Source organism: Heterodontus francisci, chromosome 28 (assembly GCF_036365525.1).
Source record: "Heterodontus francisci isolate sHetFra1 chromosome 28, sHetFra1.hap1, whole genome shotgun sequence".
NCBI classification, from domain to species: domain Eukaryota; kingdom Metazoa; phylum Chordata; class Chondrichthyes; order Heterodontiformes; family Heterodontidae; genus Heterodontus; species Heterodontus francisci.
The window spans coordinates 30002161-30024784 of NC_090398.1; the positions used below are offsets into that span (position 1 = coordinate 30002161).

Here is a 22624-nt window from a genome sequence, read left to right on the forward strand (position 1 = left end):
GGGGCCCCTACACAGGTGTAGGATGGTGCCGGTGGGAGGAGGGGATGCAAGGGGGAGGGGTAGAGGGAGGGGGTGGGGGGGGTGCAGGGGAAGGGGGTGCGGGGTGAAGATGGTGCGAGGGGGGGCGGGCTGGGACGGGGTTGTGAGGGGGTGAGCTGAGAGGGTGGAGCAGGGAAGGGGACGGGGTGGGGGGGGGGGGTGGAAGGGGGGTAAAGGGGGGGGGGGAGGGGGGGGTGGAATCTGGTGCAGGTAATAAGCCATTTCCTCAGTGCCCACCATCGACGTCCGGAAAGCTCATCCACGTCCTTCGGGAGGTGAAGCATCATTTGGCAGACTTAGAGGTGATTACATTTGCTAAGGGTTTTTTTTTTTGCAGTGGTTTAAATAAAGGCATGCAGCATTGCCGACAGTGCGCTGCAGATGCTCTCCGAGCCATCTCCCGCGGGCGCTTTGAAGTTGCGGCCGGGGGGGCCGTTCGTGGATGTTTTGGGTGTTCGGGGCACCTTTTCCCAGGACTTCTCTCGGGTCCCGCAGTTCCTTCTTCACCTCAATGGACTTACCGCATGCCGTGGCTGCAGACACTCTGGACTGTGAAGACAGCAGGATCGGAGATTAAAGTATCGGCAGCTGTTCTCGTCAGTTTCATCCGGATCAATTTCATTGAGAAAACAAAGAGCAGGTGTGGCTGGGGGAGGGCAGTGGGCCCAGGTAACATACACTAAACTAACTGTTAACTTTTAGATAGGGCTAAAATGAACTGATTTAAAGAGCCAGGGGAATTTAAACAGTTTAAGAGGGCAGATTGGGGGAGAAAACGTTAGGGATGGGAGCAGATGGCCATGGATAGAGTTGAACAGCAAGGGAGCTTCCTAGGGAGCTTCCAGCCCAGGAGCCATCTTGAAAGCTATGTATTATTATGTACATACATAATAATAATAATTTTCTCAAAGCATTTCCATTTTTTTATCTGCAGCTTCGAAGTTTGAACTTTATGCACTGCAATTTGTACTAATCCTACATTAACCCCATATTCCCTACCACATCCCCACCATTCTCCTACCACCTACTTACACTAGGGGCAATTTACAATGGCCAATTTACCTATCAACCTGCATGTCTTTGGCTGTGGGAGGAAACCGGAGCACCCGGTGGAAACCCACGCGGTCACAGGGAGAACTTGCAAATTCTGCACAGGCAGTACCCAGAACTGAACCCGGGTTGCTGGAGCTGTGAAGCTGCGGTGCTAACCACTGTGCACTCCGTTTAAACCCCCTTTACCCATTTACGTTTGTGAACTCCCAATGCAAGTAGAGGCATCACTGATGGTCACACATATAGTCTTCAAAAACAGAAACTCCCCGGTTCCCAAAATCCGTTAGCTTTGAGATTCAATTGCTGCAACCCACTGGCTGCTAGTTTTCTGTTTATCTTTCTCTTTCACTGTTTTCTATCTCCTCCTAGACTGGTGACACCCAGAACTCTTCTGGAAAAATTTTATATTCAGAAGTTCCCAGAATTCCAACCAAGGCCCCTCCCTGAATTACTCATTTCTATTTGAACAGAAGACCTTTGAAGTGTAAATACCTTAGGTGGTCTTGCAACTTCTGAATTCTGAAGTTTTGTTTACCTTACATTTCCAAATTTAATTTCCCCAATACTATAAGTTACCTCTAAAAAAATATATAAATCATGAAACTAGATGATCGTAACAACATTTAGAATTATTGAATTTGATTGGTGCTGATAACATCTGGGCGCTTCGCTCCTGACAAAGCTCCTTACAGTGTTTCTTTGTCTTTGATCATCTGTTGCAATCCTCCTTTGTCCCATCTCTCCCAATATGCTCTCTTTCACTGTTTAAGTTCACCTGGCTATAATAGTGAATTAATTTGAACCTGAGAAATGCTAACTGTTAGTTTACAGCTTTGTGGGTCACTGGCCACACTGTCCATGTCTGCTCTTTGTTTTCCTCATTGAATATTGGATCGTTTATCATATTTTGCTTTCAAATTCCTGGACTTCTCTGGATATCAAAACTATTCTTCTCGACTGGACTACACCGTTAGACTCAGCTGCTGTGTCTCTGATCTGCTGCTCAGTTGTTTACATTATAAAGTGACTGATCAGTTAGAAACCCTTCCCCCACCATTTTAGCCTATGGATTCTATTGTTTTTCAGCTTCAGCTTGAGCTACGGTTTGGTTCCTGACCAAGTTTCTCACTCCTGGTCCGAGATTTTCCAATGCTCTGCATCTTATGGTGATCTTCAACTCACGCGATTGATCCAACACACCTCCTGGATCTTCACATCCACATGAATACCTCCAGTAGTTTGTCCGCTAATACTTCCAAATATCTTCAAACAGGTTGTGGATTTCTCACATTTACCACACCTGTCTTTTAACTTGGCAACATTTTGCCAATGTTTCATGCCGACTCCACCATCCGTCTGCACAACCTATGAATTTAACTGTGAACTCCCTCCTTATTGTCTCTTCTCAATTCCCCTTTTATCTTTCCTCATATTTGCTTTGTAACCAAGTGCTTGAGAATTGAGTTACCCTTGTCCATTTGCGTGTGTGTTTTGAATGCTGGTAAAGACTGAGTACATCGCTTCATTCTCCACTTTTTTGCTCCCCCCCCCCACTTTTAAATTGTTTTCTCTTTAGCACTCCTAGATTCATCTCTCCTGTCATCAAGTTTGTTTTCATTTCTCCCTTCTTGGGTACTCTACCTTCCCAACAGTACAACACTGCTGGACCTCCCCAACCTCCTGCCTCTGTATCAGGCTGGACTCGTTCTTAGATAAGCCGATGGTTTCCCTCTGGGTCTCTCTGGGAATCTTGGAAAGGGCCAATCAAGGCATTATGGCTGCTTCATTACACTCAGCAACCCCAACCTCCCCATCCTACTCTCTCACTGACATCGCCACCCATTACATAAACTGGGTCTAACATCGCCAATCTCTTTCCCGGCGAACTCATACCTCTTAGTGTTGACGGTGTGGACTCTATCAGTGGATCAGCTATCACCGTTGCTCTCCCCAAATCCCTCCAGAACATGGGTTTGCTCCTTAAATGAAGCTTCCACACCTGGCTATATATTTCACCACAGAACCACATTTCCTCAGCCCAGCCCTGAACTCACATCTTTCTCTAGTTTCTCACCGATCTCCCCTCATGCTCTTTCTGAGCTCATCTTGTCCACGGGACCTACCTATTGCTCTTTGGATCCTATTCCAACTAAACTGCTGACCACCAATCTTCCCTTTGTGGTTCCCATACTGTCATCAACGTTTTCTCCTCAGGCATTATATCTCTTTCCTTAAAAATATGCCGTCATCGCCCCTCTTCCCAAAAGTAAACTGCCTTTGACCCCACCCCATTGCAAACGACTGCCCCATTTCCAACCTTCTTTTCTTTCCAAACCCCTTGAATACGCTGTAACCTCTAAAATGCCTGTCCATCTACCCTCAAGCTACATTTGAATCGCTCCAATCAGGTTTCCATCCCTGCTACAACACCAAAACGGTTTTCAAAGTTACAAATGGCATCCTATGGGAGTATAACAGGGTTATGCTATTGTTTCCCGACCTGTCTGCAGCTTTTAATAGGATTGACCACACTCTCTTCCTCCAACAATTCTCCATCAGGGTGTAGTTATGTAGGAATGCATCCACTTGTTTCCATTCATGTGCACACCATTGGAGCCAGAGAATTACCAGCAATGGTTTCTCTTTCCACTCTCAACGTTATCTCTAGTGTCCCCGGACCACCTATCCCGGAGTCCCTCCTGTTGATCATCTACATGCTGCTCCTCAGTGACATCATTTGAAGACACGACGTCAGTTTTCACATGTACACTGATGACACCCAGCTCTACCTCACGACCACCTCTGTTGACCCCTGTAAAAAATCCTTTACTTGTCAGCTTGGTTGCCCCACATCCAGTACTGGATAAGCAGAAATTTCTTCCAACTAACTATTGGGCAGGCCTCACAAACATTGTTCCGCAGCCACCGACTTTATTTCACTTCCTGGTAAACATCTGTGGCTGAAAAAGACTGTTCACAACCTTGGTGTCACATTCAATTCAGATATGAGCTTCTGACTACATACCTGTGCCACCGCTAAGACTTCTCATTTCCACCTTTGTCTGTCTTCTTCCTTGCCTCAGTTTATCTGCTCCTGAAATCATCGTCAATGTCTTTGTTACCTCCAGACTTGACATAGCTCAACGCACTCTGGCTGGCTCCACACAATCTACCTTGAGTCAGCTTGAAATCGTACAAAACGCAGCTGCCTGTATCTTAACTCTCGACAAGTCCCATTCACCCATCCCCCCGTGCTGGATAACTAACACTGGTTCCAGGATTAGCAATGGCTCAATTGTAAAATTAACCTTCCTTTCTCTTTCAAAAAATGAGATTAAACAAGTTCAGGAAACAATAGTACAGTTACTGTTGAGTGGATGATTTAGCGTGGCCTTGTCCTGAGATCCCCAACATCACAGATTCCAGTCTTGAGCCAGTTCAGTTCACTCCTGTTGATATTAATAAACGGCTGAAGGCACAGGATCCAGAAAAGGCTATGGGCTGAAGAATTGTGCTCCAGAATTAGTTACGCCCCCACCAAAACTATTCCAGTGCAGCCACAACACTGGCATCTAACGGGCAAACCTGCCCACAAAAAGGCAAGACAAATCCACAGTGGCCAATTGCTACACCACCAGTCCACTCTCAAACATCAGCAAAGTGATGGAATGAGACATTGAGAATATGATCAAATGTCTCTTACTCAGCAGTAACCTGCTCAGTTTGGATTCCACCAGGATCACTCGGCTCTAGACCTCAGGAGAGCCTTGAACTAATGATGGGGGAAAAAAGCTGAACTCCATAGGTGAGGTGAGTGTGGATTGGCCTTGACATCAAGGCAGCATTTGAACCAGTATTATGTCAAAGAGCCCTAGCAGATGTGAAATTAATGGGAATCGGGGGGGAAACGCTCCATAGGTTAGTGTCATGCCTCGAAAAAAAGGAAGATGGTTGTGGTTCTTTGAGGACTAACACCTCAATCCCAGGACATCACTGCAGGTGTTCCTCAGGGGAGTGTCCTGGGCCCAAACATCTTCAACTGTTTCAACAATGGCTTTGCCTCCCTGATAAGGTCAGAAATGGGATGTTCACTGATGATTGCACACTGCTCAGTACATTTTGCAAGTCCTCAGATAATGAAGCAGTTCGTGCCCACGTATAGGAAGATTTTGACAACATTCAGGCTTGGGTTGATATGTGGCAATGAATATTCGCTCCACACAAGCACCAGGCAATGACCTTCTCCAACAAGAGTGACTGTCAACATTTCCCTTGACATTTAATGGCAATAACATCGCCACACACAGTCATCTCCTGACTCCTCAAAGACAAGGCACAAGTCAGGAGTGTGATGGAATACTCCCCACCTGCCTGGAAGAATGCTGCTCCAACAACAAGAAAGATGTTCAACATCATCCAGGACAAAGCAGTTTGCTTGACTGGTACCCCATCCACCACCTTAACATTCACTCCTTCCACTACTGGTACACAGTGGCAGCAGTGTGTACCATCTAAAGATGCACTGCAGCAACTCCATCGACAGTACCTTACAAATCCACGACCTGTTCCAGCTAGATATGAAAAAGGACAGCAGACACATGTGAGCACTACCACCTGCAGGTCCCCTTCCAAAATTACACACCATCTTGACTTGGAACTATGATGATGTTCCTTTACCGTCGCTGGGTCAAAATCCTGGAGCACTCTCTCTAACAGCACGTGTACTTACATCACGTGAAATGCTGCTCAAGCGAAATTATAGATGGGAAATAAATGTCGGCCTTGCCAGCGACGCCCATATCCTACGAACGAATATAAAAATAAATACTGAGGAAGACTGCAACAAAATGCAAGAAGACATGAATAGACTGAGCTAATTGTCGTGTGAATGGCAAATGAATTTCAAACTACCTAATTGAGAGTTGTTACATCTTCACAGGAAGAATGATGAGGCCACACATACTCCCTGATTAGTAAGAGTCTAAATGAGTTAGAAGAGAAAAGGGATCTGAGGGTGCAGTTATGCAAATCTCTCAAACTCACGAGGCAGATTTGTACGGCCATCAAAAAGCAAATCAATTACAGGGGCTTGTTTTTATAAGAATAGAACTACAGAAACAAAATCAAATTACTTATTTTATACTTCTATCGAATCTTGATTAGACTGTACTTAGACTACTGCTCAAAATGATGCTCTCCATTTTATAGAAAAAGGATGTAGAGTCACTGGAGAAGGTGAGAAATGATTTGCACGGAAGATACCAGAATTGAGATGATATACATTTATTGGAAAGGCTGAACAGTCTGGGCCTCTTTTTTTTCGAAAACTGAAGACTAAGTAGTGAGATAATGAAAGGGGTTGATAAGGTAGACACACAGAAGATGTTCCAGTTCAGGTGCTGACTACATCTAGTGGCCATACACATAAGATAGTGAGCAATAAATCTAAAAGTACCTTTAGAAGAAACATCTTGACCAAAAGAGTAGCTGGAATGTGGAACTTGTTACCACAAGGAACAGATGATACAAAGAACATAGATGCATTTTAGAGGCCGTTAGATGCAAACGTTAGGGAGAAAGAAATAAATGGTTCTGCTGGTAGGGTTATACGAAGAGGGCAGGTGGAATTTCATGTGGACCATAAACTCTGGCATCGACCAGTTGGTCCAAATCCCCTGCTTCTGTGCTGTACATTATTGTAATACATGGAATTACATACAAACATTAACACAAACACTCACCAGATCCGCTCCAGACTCCTGCAGGTCATTATGAGGTGGCAGAAAGCGGGAACAGATTGGTCTGTGAAGGAATTTGACTGCAGGGACAAAACTGTCAGTGACTGGTTTGTACTGAGAGCAGAGACTAGATTCTCGGTACATGAATCTGTGAGATCATTATTACCTAGTCTGAGGAACAGTGAAAGGGAGTAAGAGACGGAGAGAGAAAACAAAAATCACAGTAAGTACGCAATATCTGTCCATAATTCTATATCAAATAATAATAACGCTGAACAGCTTTAGAAATAGAGGCATTGTGAATACAATCTCACACAGTCTGGTACGTACCACAGTTCCTGTATTTTACAGTCGGGCTTGCTCAGACAAGCAGACAATAGTTTTACTCCTGAATCTCTCAGTTTATTGTCGTTCAGGTTCAGATCCGTCAGTGACAGGTTTGTAGAGAGAGCAGAGGCGAGATCCTCGGCACAACAATCTGTGAGACCATTACTATTCAGACTGGGGATCAGGGAGGAAGAAACAAAGAGATAAAATGGCAAAACAGGAATATTATTACATTTCATGTAAATAATTATTCTCTCCAATATGCAGAGAATGAAGCATGATTGCCTGATTTATTAATGCTAAAATTTTATTATGAGATCCAGTGATTATAAATATAATCTCACACAATCTAATACTCACGACAGCCTCTGGACTTCACATTCTAGGTTCTTCAGAGCCTGAGACAGTAGTTTCACTCCTGAACATCGCAGTTTGTTATAACCCAGGTACAGCCCCATCAGTGATCGATTTGTACTGAGAGCAGAGGCGAGATCCTCAATGCAAAAATCTGTGAGATTGTTGTCAGCCAACCTGGGGATATGTGTGAGAGAGAGAGGGGGAACAGACTGTGTATTTGTGAGGGGTATAATATGTATCACGGCAATTTTCAGTGTCTATTAATCAGGCTATTGCTGGTACTGATAATAATGTACAGTATTAAACATCTAGTTATCATAAATACCATCTAGTACTCACCCAACTGCCTGTATTTTACATTCAGGGTTCTTCAGAACCACAGATAGCAGCTTCACTCCAGAATCTCCAAGATCATTTCCCTCCAACCTGAAAAAAGCAGACAGGGGGTGAGAAATAAACTGAAACGGGCATCGGATCGAATACATTGGTTGCTCTCTCTCTCTCTCTCTTTAACAGGTATTACAGGAGCACGGAGAAAGTGAAATGACCAAACAGAAAATGAAACTGGGTTAGTTCCGGTTTGCCATATATTGGGGGGACTGAAGTATTTACTTTCATTCAATGAGGTATTGACTGTGTGAAGCCATGAAACGTCCCTCAGTCCGGTCTGCATCCCTGATCATCAGTTTTACCCTCCTGCAGCCCTGTGATGTTTGAATAAACGTGTCTCATTTCTATTGCTTCTGAACCATCCGATTTTACGTGAATGGTCGCCCTCTTCCACTAACTAACTGCAAAGCAGTAATTTCCTATATTGATACTTTGTGCATTATATTACTCTGTATAATATTTCCCAGTGAGGAATATTGTGAAACAATGCTAAGTGTTGCTGTAAAATCCGTTCCAGTTATTATGTAACGTGGGAAATTCATGCTTTACACGTTTGTGCACGTTTTGAATGCCTACACATTCTTTTTTATAGAGGAGGGAATTTCATCATTTTATTTCCAATTAAACTCTTTCTGTTTCAGTTCCGTTAAATGCTATATTTTGAGCAGACTGTTCGTAAATTCTGTGCCAACAACAAGGCCATGCAGGCAAAACCAACTTAATGTAAAATCCTGAATGCATTAATGTTGACATTTTCCCCACCTGCCTGTAATGTAGCCAGTCCGCACAGTCATTATTTAATGTGTTGGGTTGTGGATAATTTTTTTAAATTACAATTGCGAAAAGTGCAACATTTTTCTGAATGCAGGAAGTTTTCCTTCTAGACAGGACTTTTCTTACAAACCGTGAATTAACTGGACAGAAATTCCTCTTGGGTAGAAGCACTAAATGGGGAGTGTCACATCTCAACACCACTCCTGATATTAGCAAATTGAATGAAATATCAGGCAGGATGTATAGCGTGCATGGTCTTTAGCTTGGTTACTCATTCTGCTTCTAGGTAATATGGTAAATGTATCCCATTTCAGATTATTAACTATAATATCTTTTGTGTTTTTGCACATTGTTTTTCTGATTCTTTTTATTCAGTAAGATGTATTTTCTAGATCACTGTATCATAAGTAAACTCTATCAGTCCGAAATAATTATTCGCCATGAAGTTCTTGTTGGAAAGGTTCTGTTCTCATTTTGTTGCTCAGTGTAATGCCCTGCTCGAGTTAGTTTTTTTTTAAATTACAGGTGAATTGTGCATTGCCTAGTTTTCCTGAAGTGCAGTTATTTTCTTTAACTTACAAAGTAAACAACTTTGTAATAATTCAATTAACCATTACAGTAACAAATAATGAGTTACCTCAACACCTGGCATTTGTGGAGTGCTGGTTCCAACCGCTGGAGTCCTTCACACTGAATGAAACAGTTCCGCAGATCGAGTTGTTTTATTGTCTGGCAGAGGCCAATGGCATGAGACAAGACTGCACAGTCAATCGGAGTCAGTGGCAATGCCTTTTGTGAGTCAGAATCTCCAAATTTAAGTGTTTCCACAGATCCCAGTGTGGTCTGTGCCAGTGCTTTATTCTGACACTCAAACAGGTAGTGCAATGTGTTTAGGAGACCCCTTTTACCAGTTTTACTCCCTGTCTTTCGAATCTGTTCTTCAACCTTCTCCTTCACCCAGTCAATCACTCGGCAGGTGGTTTGATGAGGAAATGGACCTAGAAACTCCTCCAGGGGTCGAGCTGCCTGTGGGGAGGAGAGACCAGCAACAAAACGTAAAAATATCTCAAATCGCCCATCTTCTTTGCTGTGGGGTGCACTGAGGAGTTTCCAGATGTCGTCGGGATCTGGAGTCAAGAAATGAGCAAGTGCGGCTACAAACTCTTGGATAGTGAGATGGAGGAACGTGTACACCATGCTCTGGGCAGAATCATTCCTCTCCAAAATTTCCAACATGAACCCAGACAGGAACTGGGAAGGTTGAAGATTGTATTTGATCAAATCTTCATTCCGAAACACAATGACTTTTTCGTTGACTCCTGTGAAAGCCATCTCACCGATCTTCAGTAACACATCACGGGGGTTTTCAATCTCTCGGCCATGGTTTTTCAGAATGTTGTAAATATAGTAGGAATATAGCTGGGTGATGGTCTTGGGAACTTGCTGCTGTTTCCTGTCTCTTTGTGCAAAGAAGGGACCCAGTGACAGACAGAGGATCCAGCAGTAGGAAGGGTTGTAGCACATGGTGTGCAGGATCTCGTTCTCCTCCACGTGTTTGAAAACAGCTGTTGCCACCGTCTGATCTTCAAAACACTTGTTGAAATATTCTTTCCGTTCATCACCAACAAATCCCAGGATTTCAGCCCAAACACTGATCTCAGCCTTTTCCAATAAATGTAATTCATTGGGGCGGGTGGTTACTAACACTGAACATCCTGGGAGCAGCTTTTTCTGTATTAAACTGTACACAATGTCAGACACTTCACAGGGGAACTCGGGATCCATGCACATTGACTGAGGTATTCTATCTGCCTGATTGTCAAGAAATTCTATGCTGTCCTTGAATTCATCCAAACCATCGAATATGAACAGCAAACTGGCTGGATTTTTCCATAGTTCTTCCAGAACATTCACCAAGTAAGGATAGAATACCAGAATCAGATCCTTCAAGGTTGCTTTCCAATTTATGGCGTTCAACTCACGGAATTTAAAACTGAAAACAAATTGGAAGTGTGGGTATAATTTCCCGGTGGCCCAGTCATAAACTATTTTTTGTATTAGTGTTGTTTTCCCAATTCCCGGGACTCCACTGACAACAGCTGAACATCCTGAATTAAATTGCACAACATCTCCCTTTGTTGTATGGAGCAAACATACTTCTTGGGAAAAGCTACTTCTGTACAATTGATCGATGCGGATTTTTTCCAGTTCCCTCCGGAGATGCATTTCTCTCCATTCTTCATGATCCCGGCCACGTGCCAGCAGTTCATGTTCTACAAGTTTCCGATGACGAATAGGAGAAATGATTGTCAGCTCAGTGTATCGGGCATCCAACTCGGAAATCTTAACCTTCTCTTTTATTAGAATAGTGTTCAATTTAAGTGTTTCATTTTGCTGTCGGAGTATTTCCTTGTGTTGTTGTTGAGCATCTTCAATTAAAACAGACAGTCGTGATACAGTTTTGTCGGATGGTAAATTGCAATACAGGTTAATTGACAGCTTAAATATGATCCACTTCTGAAAATTAAAATGTTTTTCATGATAATGTTGCCTTAATGCCAATACTAACCAGTTAGCTCATGGGAGTGAACAACCACATTTGTAATAGTTTTAAATGGAATTTAGGAACATAGGACATTCAGCCCATCGAGCCTGCTCCGCCATTCAATGCGATCACAACTGATCATGCACTTCAATGCCTTTTCCTCACATTATCCCATATACCTTTTGCGGAATTGTGGAGCTAAGGGTTATATACCTTTCATGCATTCAGTTCACAAAAATTGGGCATTTCATATTGGACGAAATTAGAAGAGAATCCAATGGTAAAGACGATCTTCCTAATTTCGTTCCTGGTTCTGCTGTTAATTTGTGTGTTAGTGAGAGTGTGTGCCATTCTGTGCTGGGGAGGTGTGGGTCAGTTGGATAAGATTGTGTCCAGATTTGATCTTTATGTGAATCCAACACCTACACAATTACAATGGACACACAAGGAATTATAAACAGTTGAATCTGGCGTATTACACCCTCTACAAACTTCAAACAAAATCAGAAGGAATGGAGGGACTGCAAATGTAACAAACAAATCTTTGAATGTATTCCGAAGCGTTGATGAGGATGTGTGTGTTTTTTTTTACAACAAAAAGTGCAGTAATCTGGAATTTGAAATAGACGCATTAGGTACAAAAGCAATGATGTAATGGTTAGCTTTTATCAATCACTGGGTAGGCCTCAGATGGAATATTGTATCAAATTCTGGGCACTGCTCTTCTGGAAGGATGACAAGGCCTTGGAGAAGACACAGAGGAGATTTATTACAATGGTAATAGACATGAGGTAGATATAATAAAAATGTTCAAAATTATAATGGAGTTCTATACAGTAAATGAAGAGAGGCTGCTTCCAATTGCAGAAGCTTTGGTAACACATGTTTAAGACAATTGGCAAAAGAACCAGAGGGAAGGTGATAATTACTTATCTTATGCAGTGACTTGTTTCTATCTGAAATGCACGAGCTGAAAGGATGGCAGAGGTAGATGCAGTAGTAACTTTCACAAAATATTTGTATATATACATGGAAATGAAGACATTGCAGGACTATAGTGAAGGAGTAGAGTAATGGGGCTACCACAAAAGCTCTTTGAAAGAGCCAGCAAAGGGAACAATGGGCTTTATGATTCTTTGCTCAATACAGCTGTCGAATGAACTCCCAAAATGATCAATTTGATCTCCTTCATTCTCACTGCCCGAACCTCCCAACGTTGAATTCTTGGTTTTTTTAAAGTTGCTGATAATGTCTGGGAACACATATCTGGTCACAACTACAGCTGGATAATCAGGAGCAGTGACACCATCTGCAAATTTACAAATCTTCCCATCTCAATACGATTTGAAATTTAAGCCACATAGAACGTTTGATAGTGACTGTCAAATACAAACATAGTTCCATGCTGTCAACATACCCTTTGAAATATTCTTTTCCCTGAGAGGGGAATTGGACATAGGGCCCAGGCATAATATAGGAAAAATCAGACTATTTAATGACGCGTCCTATTATCAGATCTATTGTGGTCAGTGGAACAGAAATATGGGTGGCGCAGTGGTTAGCGGCGCAGTGGTTAGCAGCGCAGCCTCACAGCTCCAGGGACCCGGGTTCAATTCTGGGTACTGCCTGTGTGGAGTTTGCAAGTTCTCCCTGTGACCGCGTGGGTTTTCGCCGGGTGCTCTGGTTTCCTCTCTCAGCCAAAGACTTACAGGTGATATGTAAATTACACCTAGTGTAGGTAGGGGATATGGGATTACTGTCGGATTAGTATAAATGGGTGGTTGTTGGTCGGCACAGACTCGGTGGGCCGAAGGGTCTGTTTCAGTGCTGTATCTCTAAATAAATAAATCAGGTGGGGCATAATGAGAGAAAACTAATGTTTTACCGCTTGTTTGGTGTCTTCTCCAAGTTGACCCTGATAGAAATTTGTAAGTCAGGTTTTGATCAATAAGCATGAAGTAAACTGTTATGAATTTTCATTTTATGGCCTACCCTTCAAGTGGTTGGGTTCTTCTGATGTCACTTCTGCGATGTTTGCATAGTGTGACAGATCAGGACCTGTTAAAAAAAAAGAATTTTGATGGACTCCTATGCCGATTATTTTAGAAAAATATGTAATTTTTGATTTGAAGTTACATTCAGTGTGAATTATATGGTACCGTATTCCTCTAATTCTTTCAATATTTTGTCCAACTTTGGTACCCCATGGCGCATTTTCACAAAGGATTCCCACATCACTCTTCGGGCCACAGCACCTTTCTCCATCACAAGATTCAGAAGAAGTTTGGAGCTTTCAGCCTCATCTCCATTGTCAGCGAGCTCACTGACTTTCTGGAAGGAAAAACAATCAACATAATGTGGAACAGAGTGAAAAAAAAAACATAAAGTAAACATGTGGAGGAAAAGGATTTGTCAGTGATGGTGTCCACTGATTTTAATGAAGCTGCAAAGCATGCAATCGGTAGTTCGATTTATTCTGGTCAAGAGCTGAATAATTTGAAAACAACTTTAAAAGTGGGAGGACAGATGAGCTGAGGGCATAAATTTGGAAGTATATCATTGAAATGAAAAATTATGCATAAAGAATGTTCTCGAGTCATTATTACAAATCAGAAGGTGACCATTCGTCCCATTGAATCCATGTCAGCTCTCTGTAGCGTAATCTATCAGTCCCATTACCTAGGTCTTCCTTGTAGCCCTGCTAGTTTATTTCGCTCAAGTGCCTATCCTATTTCTCTTTGAAGTCATTGATCGATTCCACTTCCACCACCGGGGTAAACCGTGAATAGCAGGTCATTACTACTTGCAGTTTAACAAAGTTCTTTCTCACATCCTCCCTGCATCTCTTTCCCAAAACATTTAAACTGTGTCCCCTAGTTATTGTACCATCAACTAATGGGAACAGCTTTTTTTTGGATATATAATCTAAAGCGTTCCTAATTTTGTACACCTCTATTAAATCTCCCCTTAACCTCCTTTGCACCAAGTAAAACAACATCAACTTCGTCAACCTAACCTTGTAGCCAACATTTCTGATCCCTGGGATCTTTCTGGTAAATCTGCTCCGCACCTTGTCAAGGACTCTTGCATCCATCCTAAAGTGTGCTGACCAGAACTGGATACAATACTATAGCTGTGGCCGAAACAGGGTTTTATAAAGGTTCAGCACAACTTCCCTGCTTTTGTACACAATACCTCTATTTATGAAGCCCAAGATCTCATAGATTTTTCTAACTACTCTCTCAGTATGTCCTTCCATCGTCAAATAGGATTGCACATGAACTCCCCCCGCCACCCCCCCCACAGGTTCTTCTGTCCCTGCACTCTCTTTAGAACTGTGTGCCATTAAGTCTATAATGCCTCTCCTTGTCCCTCCTGCCAAAATGTATTAACTCATGTCAATGGGAACCTGAGGGGTAGCTCAAATTGGAAGGATGTTAGGCTGGTAACAGGAGGTAGAAAAGTAGCAAATGTCAATAGAAGATAGGTAAAACAAAGGCGAGCATTAACTAGGCTGAGAATTCAGAATGCCAAGAAGACAAGGTTAAGGGCACTCTACCTGAATGCACGCAACATTTGCAATACAGTGCATGATTTAAAGGCCTAAACAGAGGTAAATGGGTATGATCTAATTGTCATAATGGAAATGTGGCTACAGGGTGACCAAGATTGGGAGCTGAATATTCAAGGATATTCGACATTTAGAAAGGAGAGGCAAAACGGAAAAGGAAGTTGTGTTGGGCTAATAATGAGATGGATCACCGTACAAGTAAAGGAAAATCTCAAATCGGAAGAACAAAATGTGGAATCAGTTTGGGTGAAGCTAAGAAACAGCAAGGGGCAGCAAACATTAGTAGGAGTTGTCTGTAGGTGAACAAACATTATTGGTAGCGTGGGGTATGGTATTAATCAGGAGATTAGAGAAGCATGTGGCATGGGTAATTCAGTAATCATAAGTGACTCAATCTGCATATAGATTGGGTAAACCTAATGAGCACTAATGCCGTGGAGGACGAGTTTCTGGAGTATGTTAGGGATGGTTTTTCTAGCGCAGTATGTTGAGGAACCGACGAGAGAACAGGCTATTTTAGATTGAGTATTATGTAATGAGAAAGGGCTAATTAATTCTTGTTGTAAAAGAACCTTTAGGGATGAGTGACCATAATATGATAGAATTTTACATTATGTTTGAAAGTGAGTTATTTCAATCTGAAGCCAGGGTGTTAAATTTGAACAAAGGAAATTATGAAGGTCTGAGGGGCAAATTGACTGAGGTGGATTGTGAAAATACATTAAAAGGTATGAGAGTACACAGGCAATGGATAGTCTTTAAAGAAATATTACATTGTTTACAGCAACTATACATTCCTTAAAGGCACAAAAACCCCAAAAGTAAAGAGTGTCAACCATGGATAACAAAGGACGTTAAAGATTGTGTAAGATTAAAAGAAAAGGCCTATAAGTTTGCCAAAAATATAGTTGTAAATATGAGGATTGGGAGGATTTTAGAAGACAGCAAAGAACGACCAAGAAACTGATAATGAAAGGGAGGATAGAATATGAATGTAAACTAGCAAAACATATAAAAATGGACTGTAAAAGCTTCGACAGGTATGTAAAAAGGAAATGTTTGGCTAAGACAAATGTGGGTCCATTACAGGCAGAGTCAGGAGAATTTATCATCGAGAAATGACAGGGAAGCTAAATAATTACTTTGTGTCCGTATTCACTGAGGAAGATGCAAGAAATCTCTCAGAATTAGAGATCCAAGGAATTGGGGGGAATGAGGAATTGAAAGAAATTAGTATTAGTAAGAAGGTTGTATTGGAGAAACTAATGGGACATAAGTTTTGAGTACCAGGACCTGATATTCTACATCCCAGAGTGTTGAAAGAGGTAGCTATGGAGATAGTGGATGCATTGGTGATCATCTTCCAAAATTCTATAGATTGGAAGGTCACAAATGTCATCCCACTATTTAAGAAGGGAGGGAGAGAGTAAACAGGGAACTACAGACCTGACAGCCTCACATCAGTCGCTGGGAAAATGTGAGAACCATTCTAAACGATGTGATACATGGACACCTGGATACTAATGATCTGATTGGGCATGGTCAACATGGATTTATGAATGGGAAATCATGTTTGACGAACCTGTCGGAGTTTTTTGAGGAAGTTATTAACAGTATTAATACAAGGTGGATGTGGTATACTTGAACTTTCAGAATGCTTTTGATGAAGTCCCCCACAGGAGATTGGGTAGCAAAATTAAAGCACATGGGATAGGCGGTAATAAACTAACATCGAATAAGTATTGGTTAACAGGCAGACAGCAGAATGTAGGAATAAACGGGCTATTCTTGCGTTGGCAGACCGTGATTATTGGGTACTGCAGGGATCAGGGCTTGGGCCCCAGCTGTTCACCATATATATCAATGATTTAGGACCAAATATAATATTTCAAAGTTCACGCATGACACAAAACTAGGTGGGAATATATGTTGTGAGGAAGATGCAAAGCGGCTTCAAAGGGATTTGGACAGACTGAAGTGAGTGGGTAAGAAGAACATGGCAGAAGAAGTATAATGTGGAAAAAATGTGAGGTTATCCACTTTGGTAGGATGAATAGATGTGCAGAATATTTCTTAAATGGTAAGATATTAGAAAGTGTAAATGTACAAAGGGACCTGGGTGTCCTCGTCAATATGTCACTGAAAGCTGACATGCAGGTGCAGCAAGCAATTAGGAACACTGATGTTAGCCTTTATCACAGAGGATTTGAGTACAGGAGTAATGAAGTCTTGCTTCAATTGTATAGAATCTTGATTAGACGGGACCTGGAATACTGTGTGCAGTTTTGGTCCCTTTACCTTAGGAAGATTATTATTGTGATAGAGGCAGTGCAGCAAAGATTCACCAGACTTGCTCCCAGAATGGCGGAACTGTCCTATGAAGAGAGATTGGGGAAACTAGAGCTGTATTCTGTAGAGTTTCGAAGAAGGAGAGGTGATCTCAATAAAATCAAAAATTACGTAAAGGGATAGACAGGGTAGAAGCAGCTAAGATGTTTCTCCTGGTTGGGGAGTCTATAACCAGGAGACACAATTTCAAAATAAGGGGGAAAGCCACTTAGGACAGAGATGAGGAGAAACTTGTTTACTCAGAGGGTTGTGAATCTTTGAAATTCTCTACCCCAGAGGGCTGTGGAAGCTCAGTCATTGAGTATGTTTAACCCAGACACTGACAGTTTTCCAAATACAAATGGGAATAGTGTGGGAAAGAAGGATTTAAATGGATGATCAGCCATAATCTTATTGAATCTTATTGATCCTATCGGCAGGTTCGATGGGCTGAATGGCCTACTCCTGTTCCTATGTTTCTTTGTCCCTCTGTCACGATATAAAAGTCCATCTGCCAGTTGTCTGTCCATTCTGCAGGCATTATCTGCAGTATTTGTTGCACTCACTTGATGTCATCCTTACTGTTCGCCACACCTATGTCAGTAAATGTTGAAATTTACCTCCGTACTCTAATATCCACGTGATTTATATGTGCCGAACACGCCTAGGTCCTAGAACTGTCCCTGGAGACACCACTGTCTATCAAATTCCAGTCTGAAAAGCAACCATTTACAACAACTAGCTGTTTTCTGGATACATTTTTTTAAAATTCAAACTGACATTGACCATCCCATTTCATGAGCCCCAGTTTTGTCAATGATCCTTTTATGTGGCACGTTGTCAAACGTTTTCTTCAAATAAATATAGATAGCATTGGTTGCTTTTGCTTCATCGACCTTCTCTATTACTTCATCAAAAAAGTCAATTAAATCGGTCAAGCACAATCGGTCTTTTCCAAATCCATTTTGGCTCTCCATAATTAATTCAAACATCTCCTAATGCCTATTGTTTTTTTCATTGATTACTGTTTCTAGAACATCATCCACCACGAACGTTAACCTGACCAATCTATGGTTTTCCCCTCGAATAAAGGGGTCACATTTACCAACCTCCAATTCTCTGGTACCACCCTCCCTGCCCCCCGCCCCCCCCCCCAACCTGATCAATGGAAGATTATGGTCAGTCAGCCTTCTGCTATTCCCAGTTCCTACTTCCTTTAGCAACCTGGGACACAAGCCGCCCAGACCAGGTGACATATACAATCTTAGCATAGCCAGACTTTCCAGTGCATCCTTCTTAATAATTTTTACTTCATTCATTTCCACTATCATCACTGCTTCTACTGATATTTTATCAGCATCTTTCTCCTTAGGAAACACCAATGCAAGATATTCATTAAGTTTTCTAACCTTGCCCTGCACATCTAAGGGTTTATCACACTTTATTATCCCTAATAGGACCCATTCTACCTCTTACTACCCGCTTACTCTTTACATGCCGACAGAAGATTTTTTGGGTTTCGTTTTATGTTACCTGCCATTCTATTCTCATATTGTCTAGTTGCTAGTTTTATTTCCCCACTTCTTAAATTTACTTGGCCTGGTTCTCACTCGAAGAATTCACTTGACATGCATCATTCACAGACTGGAGGACTGCTAATGTTGTGTAAATGTTTAAAAATAGAGGATGAGACAGTCTGAGTAACTACAAGTCATTAAGCCTAACCTCAGTTGTGGGAAAATTATTGGAAACAGTTTTGAGAGACATTATAAATCACTCGAAAGAAAAAATATAATGAATGAATCAATCGATGCAAGTCAGCGTGGATTTCTCCAAGGTAGATAGTGCCTGACTGACTGGATAGACTTTCTTCAGGAGGTAAAAAGGAATGTTGATGAGAGCAACATATTCAATGTCGTTTATATGGATTTTAGCAAGACCTTTGACAAGGTCCCATATGGAAATCTGGCCATAAATGTAAAAACGTCATGGGATTCAAGGGAAAGTGTCAAGTTGGAATAACATGCAAAAGGAAAATAATACGGATGCTGGAAATCTGAAGTAAAAAAAACTAAATGTTGGAAATAATAAACAGGTCTGGCAAAATCCCTGGAGGGGGAAAGAGAGTTCAGATTTCAGATCTGTGACCTTTCATCAGAACTTAGAAAAGTTGGAAATGTAATATTTGGGCAAGTGAAAGGGTGATGTTGGGAAAAAGAACTCACGGGAAGTTCTGATAAAGGTGGAGGGCAGGAGAGATTAAATGTGAAAAGCACTCATGGTACTGGGCCAAAGAGAGTGGTAACGGGACAAGTGAAGCAACAAAGGATGTGTTTAAAGGGGGTGTGAATGGCTGGATCCCGAATAGCTGCTGCCAAAAGCAAAGAATAGAGAAGAGAGGAACAATGGAGAGAGAAAAAATCCCAGCAAAGAAAATGAAACAAAACAGGGCAGAAGTTATGATCTAATATTTTTGAACACAATGTTGAGTCCAAAAAGCTGTAAAGTGCCATTTTTGTTTCTCCCTTACTTTCCTTCCTGCCCTCCATCCCAACACAACCCTTTTCCTTAGTTCTTTTATGCCACCCTCCTTTTCACTTTCTCATAACCTACTATATTTCTAACTTTTTCCAATTCTAGTGAAAAATCACAGACCTGTGAAACATTACCTCTGTTTCTCTCTCCACCAATGTTGCCAGATCTGCTGAGTATTTTCACCACTTTCTGTTTTTTATTGAAGTTGGATGCAAAATTGGCTCAGTCACATGAAACAAAGAGTAATGGTTCACGGGGGTTTTTGTGCCTGGAAGGCAGTTTCCAGTGGGGTTCCTCAGGGCTCAGTACTGGACCCGTTGCTTTTCCTTATTATATAAATGACTTGGATGTCGATGTAAGGGGCATAATTAACAAGTTTTCTGTTGATATGGAAAATGTCCATGTTGTTGATCGTGAGAAGGGAAGTTGTAGATGCTGAATAACATCAATGGACTGGTTATGTGGGCAGAAAAGTGGAAAACAGAATTCAATCCAGATAACTGTGAGGTAATGTATTTGGGGAGGGAAAACAAGGCAAGAGAATATAGATTAATTAATACGATTCTGAGAAGTGTAGAGGGACAGAAGTACTTTGGAGTACATGTTCATAGATCCCTGAAGGTATCAGGGCAGATAGATAACATGGTTAAGAAAGAATGGAGATAATTTATTATATTGGCTGAGGCATAGACTATCAGAACAGGGAGGTGACACTAGAATTGTACAGAACACTGGTTACAACAGGGCTCGAGTACTTTACATTTCTGGTGACTGCATTACAGGAAGAAGTGATCGCACGAGTTATGGTAGACGAAAATTTCGAAGATGTTGCTAGGAATTGCAAAATTCAACTATCAGGAAAGATTAGGTAGAAAGGTTTTTTTTTCCTTGAACAGATGAGAGTGAATAGAGGTTTAATTTAGGTGTATGAATCTGTGAAGGGCTTAAAATAAACTGAAAGGAAGGACTGGTTTCTGGTAGCAGAGAGGTCAGTAACCAGATAAAGGAGATTTAAAGTAATTGGTTGAAGGATAAAAGAGGATTTGAAGAGAAATACTTTCACTAAGGAGTGATAAGCTTCTGGAATTCACTGCCTGAAATGGTGTTAGAGGCAAAAATCTCTCACTGCATTCCTAAAATACTTGGATATGCACTGAGATGCCACAACCTACAGGGCTACAGACCAAAAACTGGAAGGTTTGATTAGTCTGGATAGCTCTTTTTCAATTGGCAAGGACACGATAATCCAAATGACCTTCTTCTGCGTGTAATTATCACTATGATTTTCTGTTTCCAGTGGAGGCCTCAGCCATGGTCTTTACACTTCAAACATCCACAACAATATTCCCTGATTGAAAAGGTCTATTTATTCAAAAGAAACTGAACGTTTGACCAATTTTTTTCTTCACAATGTTGGAATTATTTAAACTCACTGTGGGACTCTCCACTTACCTGATGTTCTTGTCCAGTAAAATGTTCCTCGTATGTCAACGTCAAGCTAACGCCCCTCACTCCTTCTTCAATTGCCTGTTCTAATCTATCCCGGTAGAATATCGTTATCTTGTACAGGTCACAATCTTTGAAGCTTTCAAGGCATTGAGAGACGGGATCTGTGAACATGAAGTATATAAATATACTTATTGTTTCATGGAAGGTCACTTCTTCATTTTACTGATCGGGTTTTAGCTGGTCAACCCATTAAATATACCTGAAGTGAATGGAAACAAGAATCAAGTGGATGTTTAGTGAGCTGCCAATTCAATGATGACCACTTTGGGCTATTACTGAAGGTAAAGATCACACGTTGACATCTTGTCCAATATTACGAATAAAATCAGAAAATAAACATTACACAGATCTAAAACACAAGCAAGAAATGCTGGAAATACTCAGCAGGCCTGGCAGCATCTGTGGAGAGAGAAGCAGAGTTAACATTTCAGGTCAGTGACCCTTCTTCAGAAGAGTTATTAGAAAATCTCGAATTGCAATAGCAAAGATCAGAATGATTAGGTTGTTTAAAATACGCCTGGATAGCGGGAGAATTCAGCTATTAGAGGGTTATTTCGGCCTGACTCCCCAACAAACGATTGCATCGCTGAACTTCTTTAAGCAGAGTTAAGTGCAGCAGAAGGAAATGCAAATGATGATGACCAATTCTGTCAATCAAATCTTTCACAGCCCTAACACTATGCAGCAAACCTTCCCGGGAGGCAGTTGTGTACTGGTAATGACACTAAACAAATAACCTAGAGCCCAGGCTAATGCGCCGGGGGTATGGATTCGAATCCCACCACGGCAGAGGGTAAAATTTGAATACAATTAAAATCTTGTCCAATTGTGACTGTGCAACCATTGCCGATTGTTGTAAAATTCCATCTGGTTCACCAATGCCCTTTAGGGAAGGAAGTCTGTTGCCATTACCTTGTTTGGCCTACATGTAACTCCAAATCCACAGCAATGTGGTTGACTCTTAAATGCCGTCTGAAACGGCCGAGCAAGCCACTCAGTTGTATTAAATTGCTAATGCCTAAGGAAAGAAATGAAACCGGACAGACCACCCAGCATTGACTGACAATGACAAAGCCAGCCCTGTCGACTCTGCAAAGTCCTCCTTACTAACATCTGGTGGCTTGTGCCAAAATTGGGAGTGCTGTCCCAGAGACCATTCAAGCAGCAGCCTAATGTAATCAAAGAATCATAACTTGTTGGCGATGGAAGAAGAACTGAGGGTAGCAAGGGCACAAAATGTCCATCACTAAGAGTAGCTCAGTAACATCATTACTGGCTAAGTCCAAAAGGACATAGCTGCTAGTCTGGGTCTTCAGCGGTGCTGAGGGAACCAGCAAGAGGGAAAAACCTACTTGACCTCATCCTCACCAATCTAATTGTTGCAGATGCATCTGTCCATGACAGTATTAGTAGGAGTGACAACCACACAGTCCTTGCAGAGACAAAATCCCGTCTTCA

At 41.7% G+C, this 22624-nt stretch overlaps 1 protein-coding gene across 1 annotated transcript in view; it reads right to left on the reverse strand.

The window, feature by feature from the left end:
- Positions 1-6927: 6927 nt before the first annotated feature.
- Positions 6928-22624, reverse strand: part of LOC137345185 (NACHT, LRR and PYD domains-containing protein 3-like) — a 39294-nt gene continuing 23597 nt past the window's right edge. The window contains exons 3-10 of the mRNA XM_068008650.1: positions 21110-21267; positions 13383-13554; positions 13216-13281; positions 9316-11107; positions 7854-7940; positions 7518-7688; positions 7161-7331; positions 6928-7001 (exon numbers count right to left, since the gene is read on the reverse strand). Of these exons, the coding sequence (XP_067864751.1) occupies position 7001; positions 7161-7331; positions 7518-7688; positions 7854-7940; positions 9316-11107; positions 13216-13281; positions 13383-13554; positions 21110-21267 (2618 nt within the window). The 3' untranslated portion in view covers positions 6928-7000. The remainder of the gene's footprint in view (positions 7002-7160; positions 7332-7517; positions 7689-7853; positions 7941-9315; positions 11108-13215; positions 13282-13382; positions 13555-21109; positions 21268-22624) is intronic.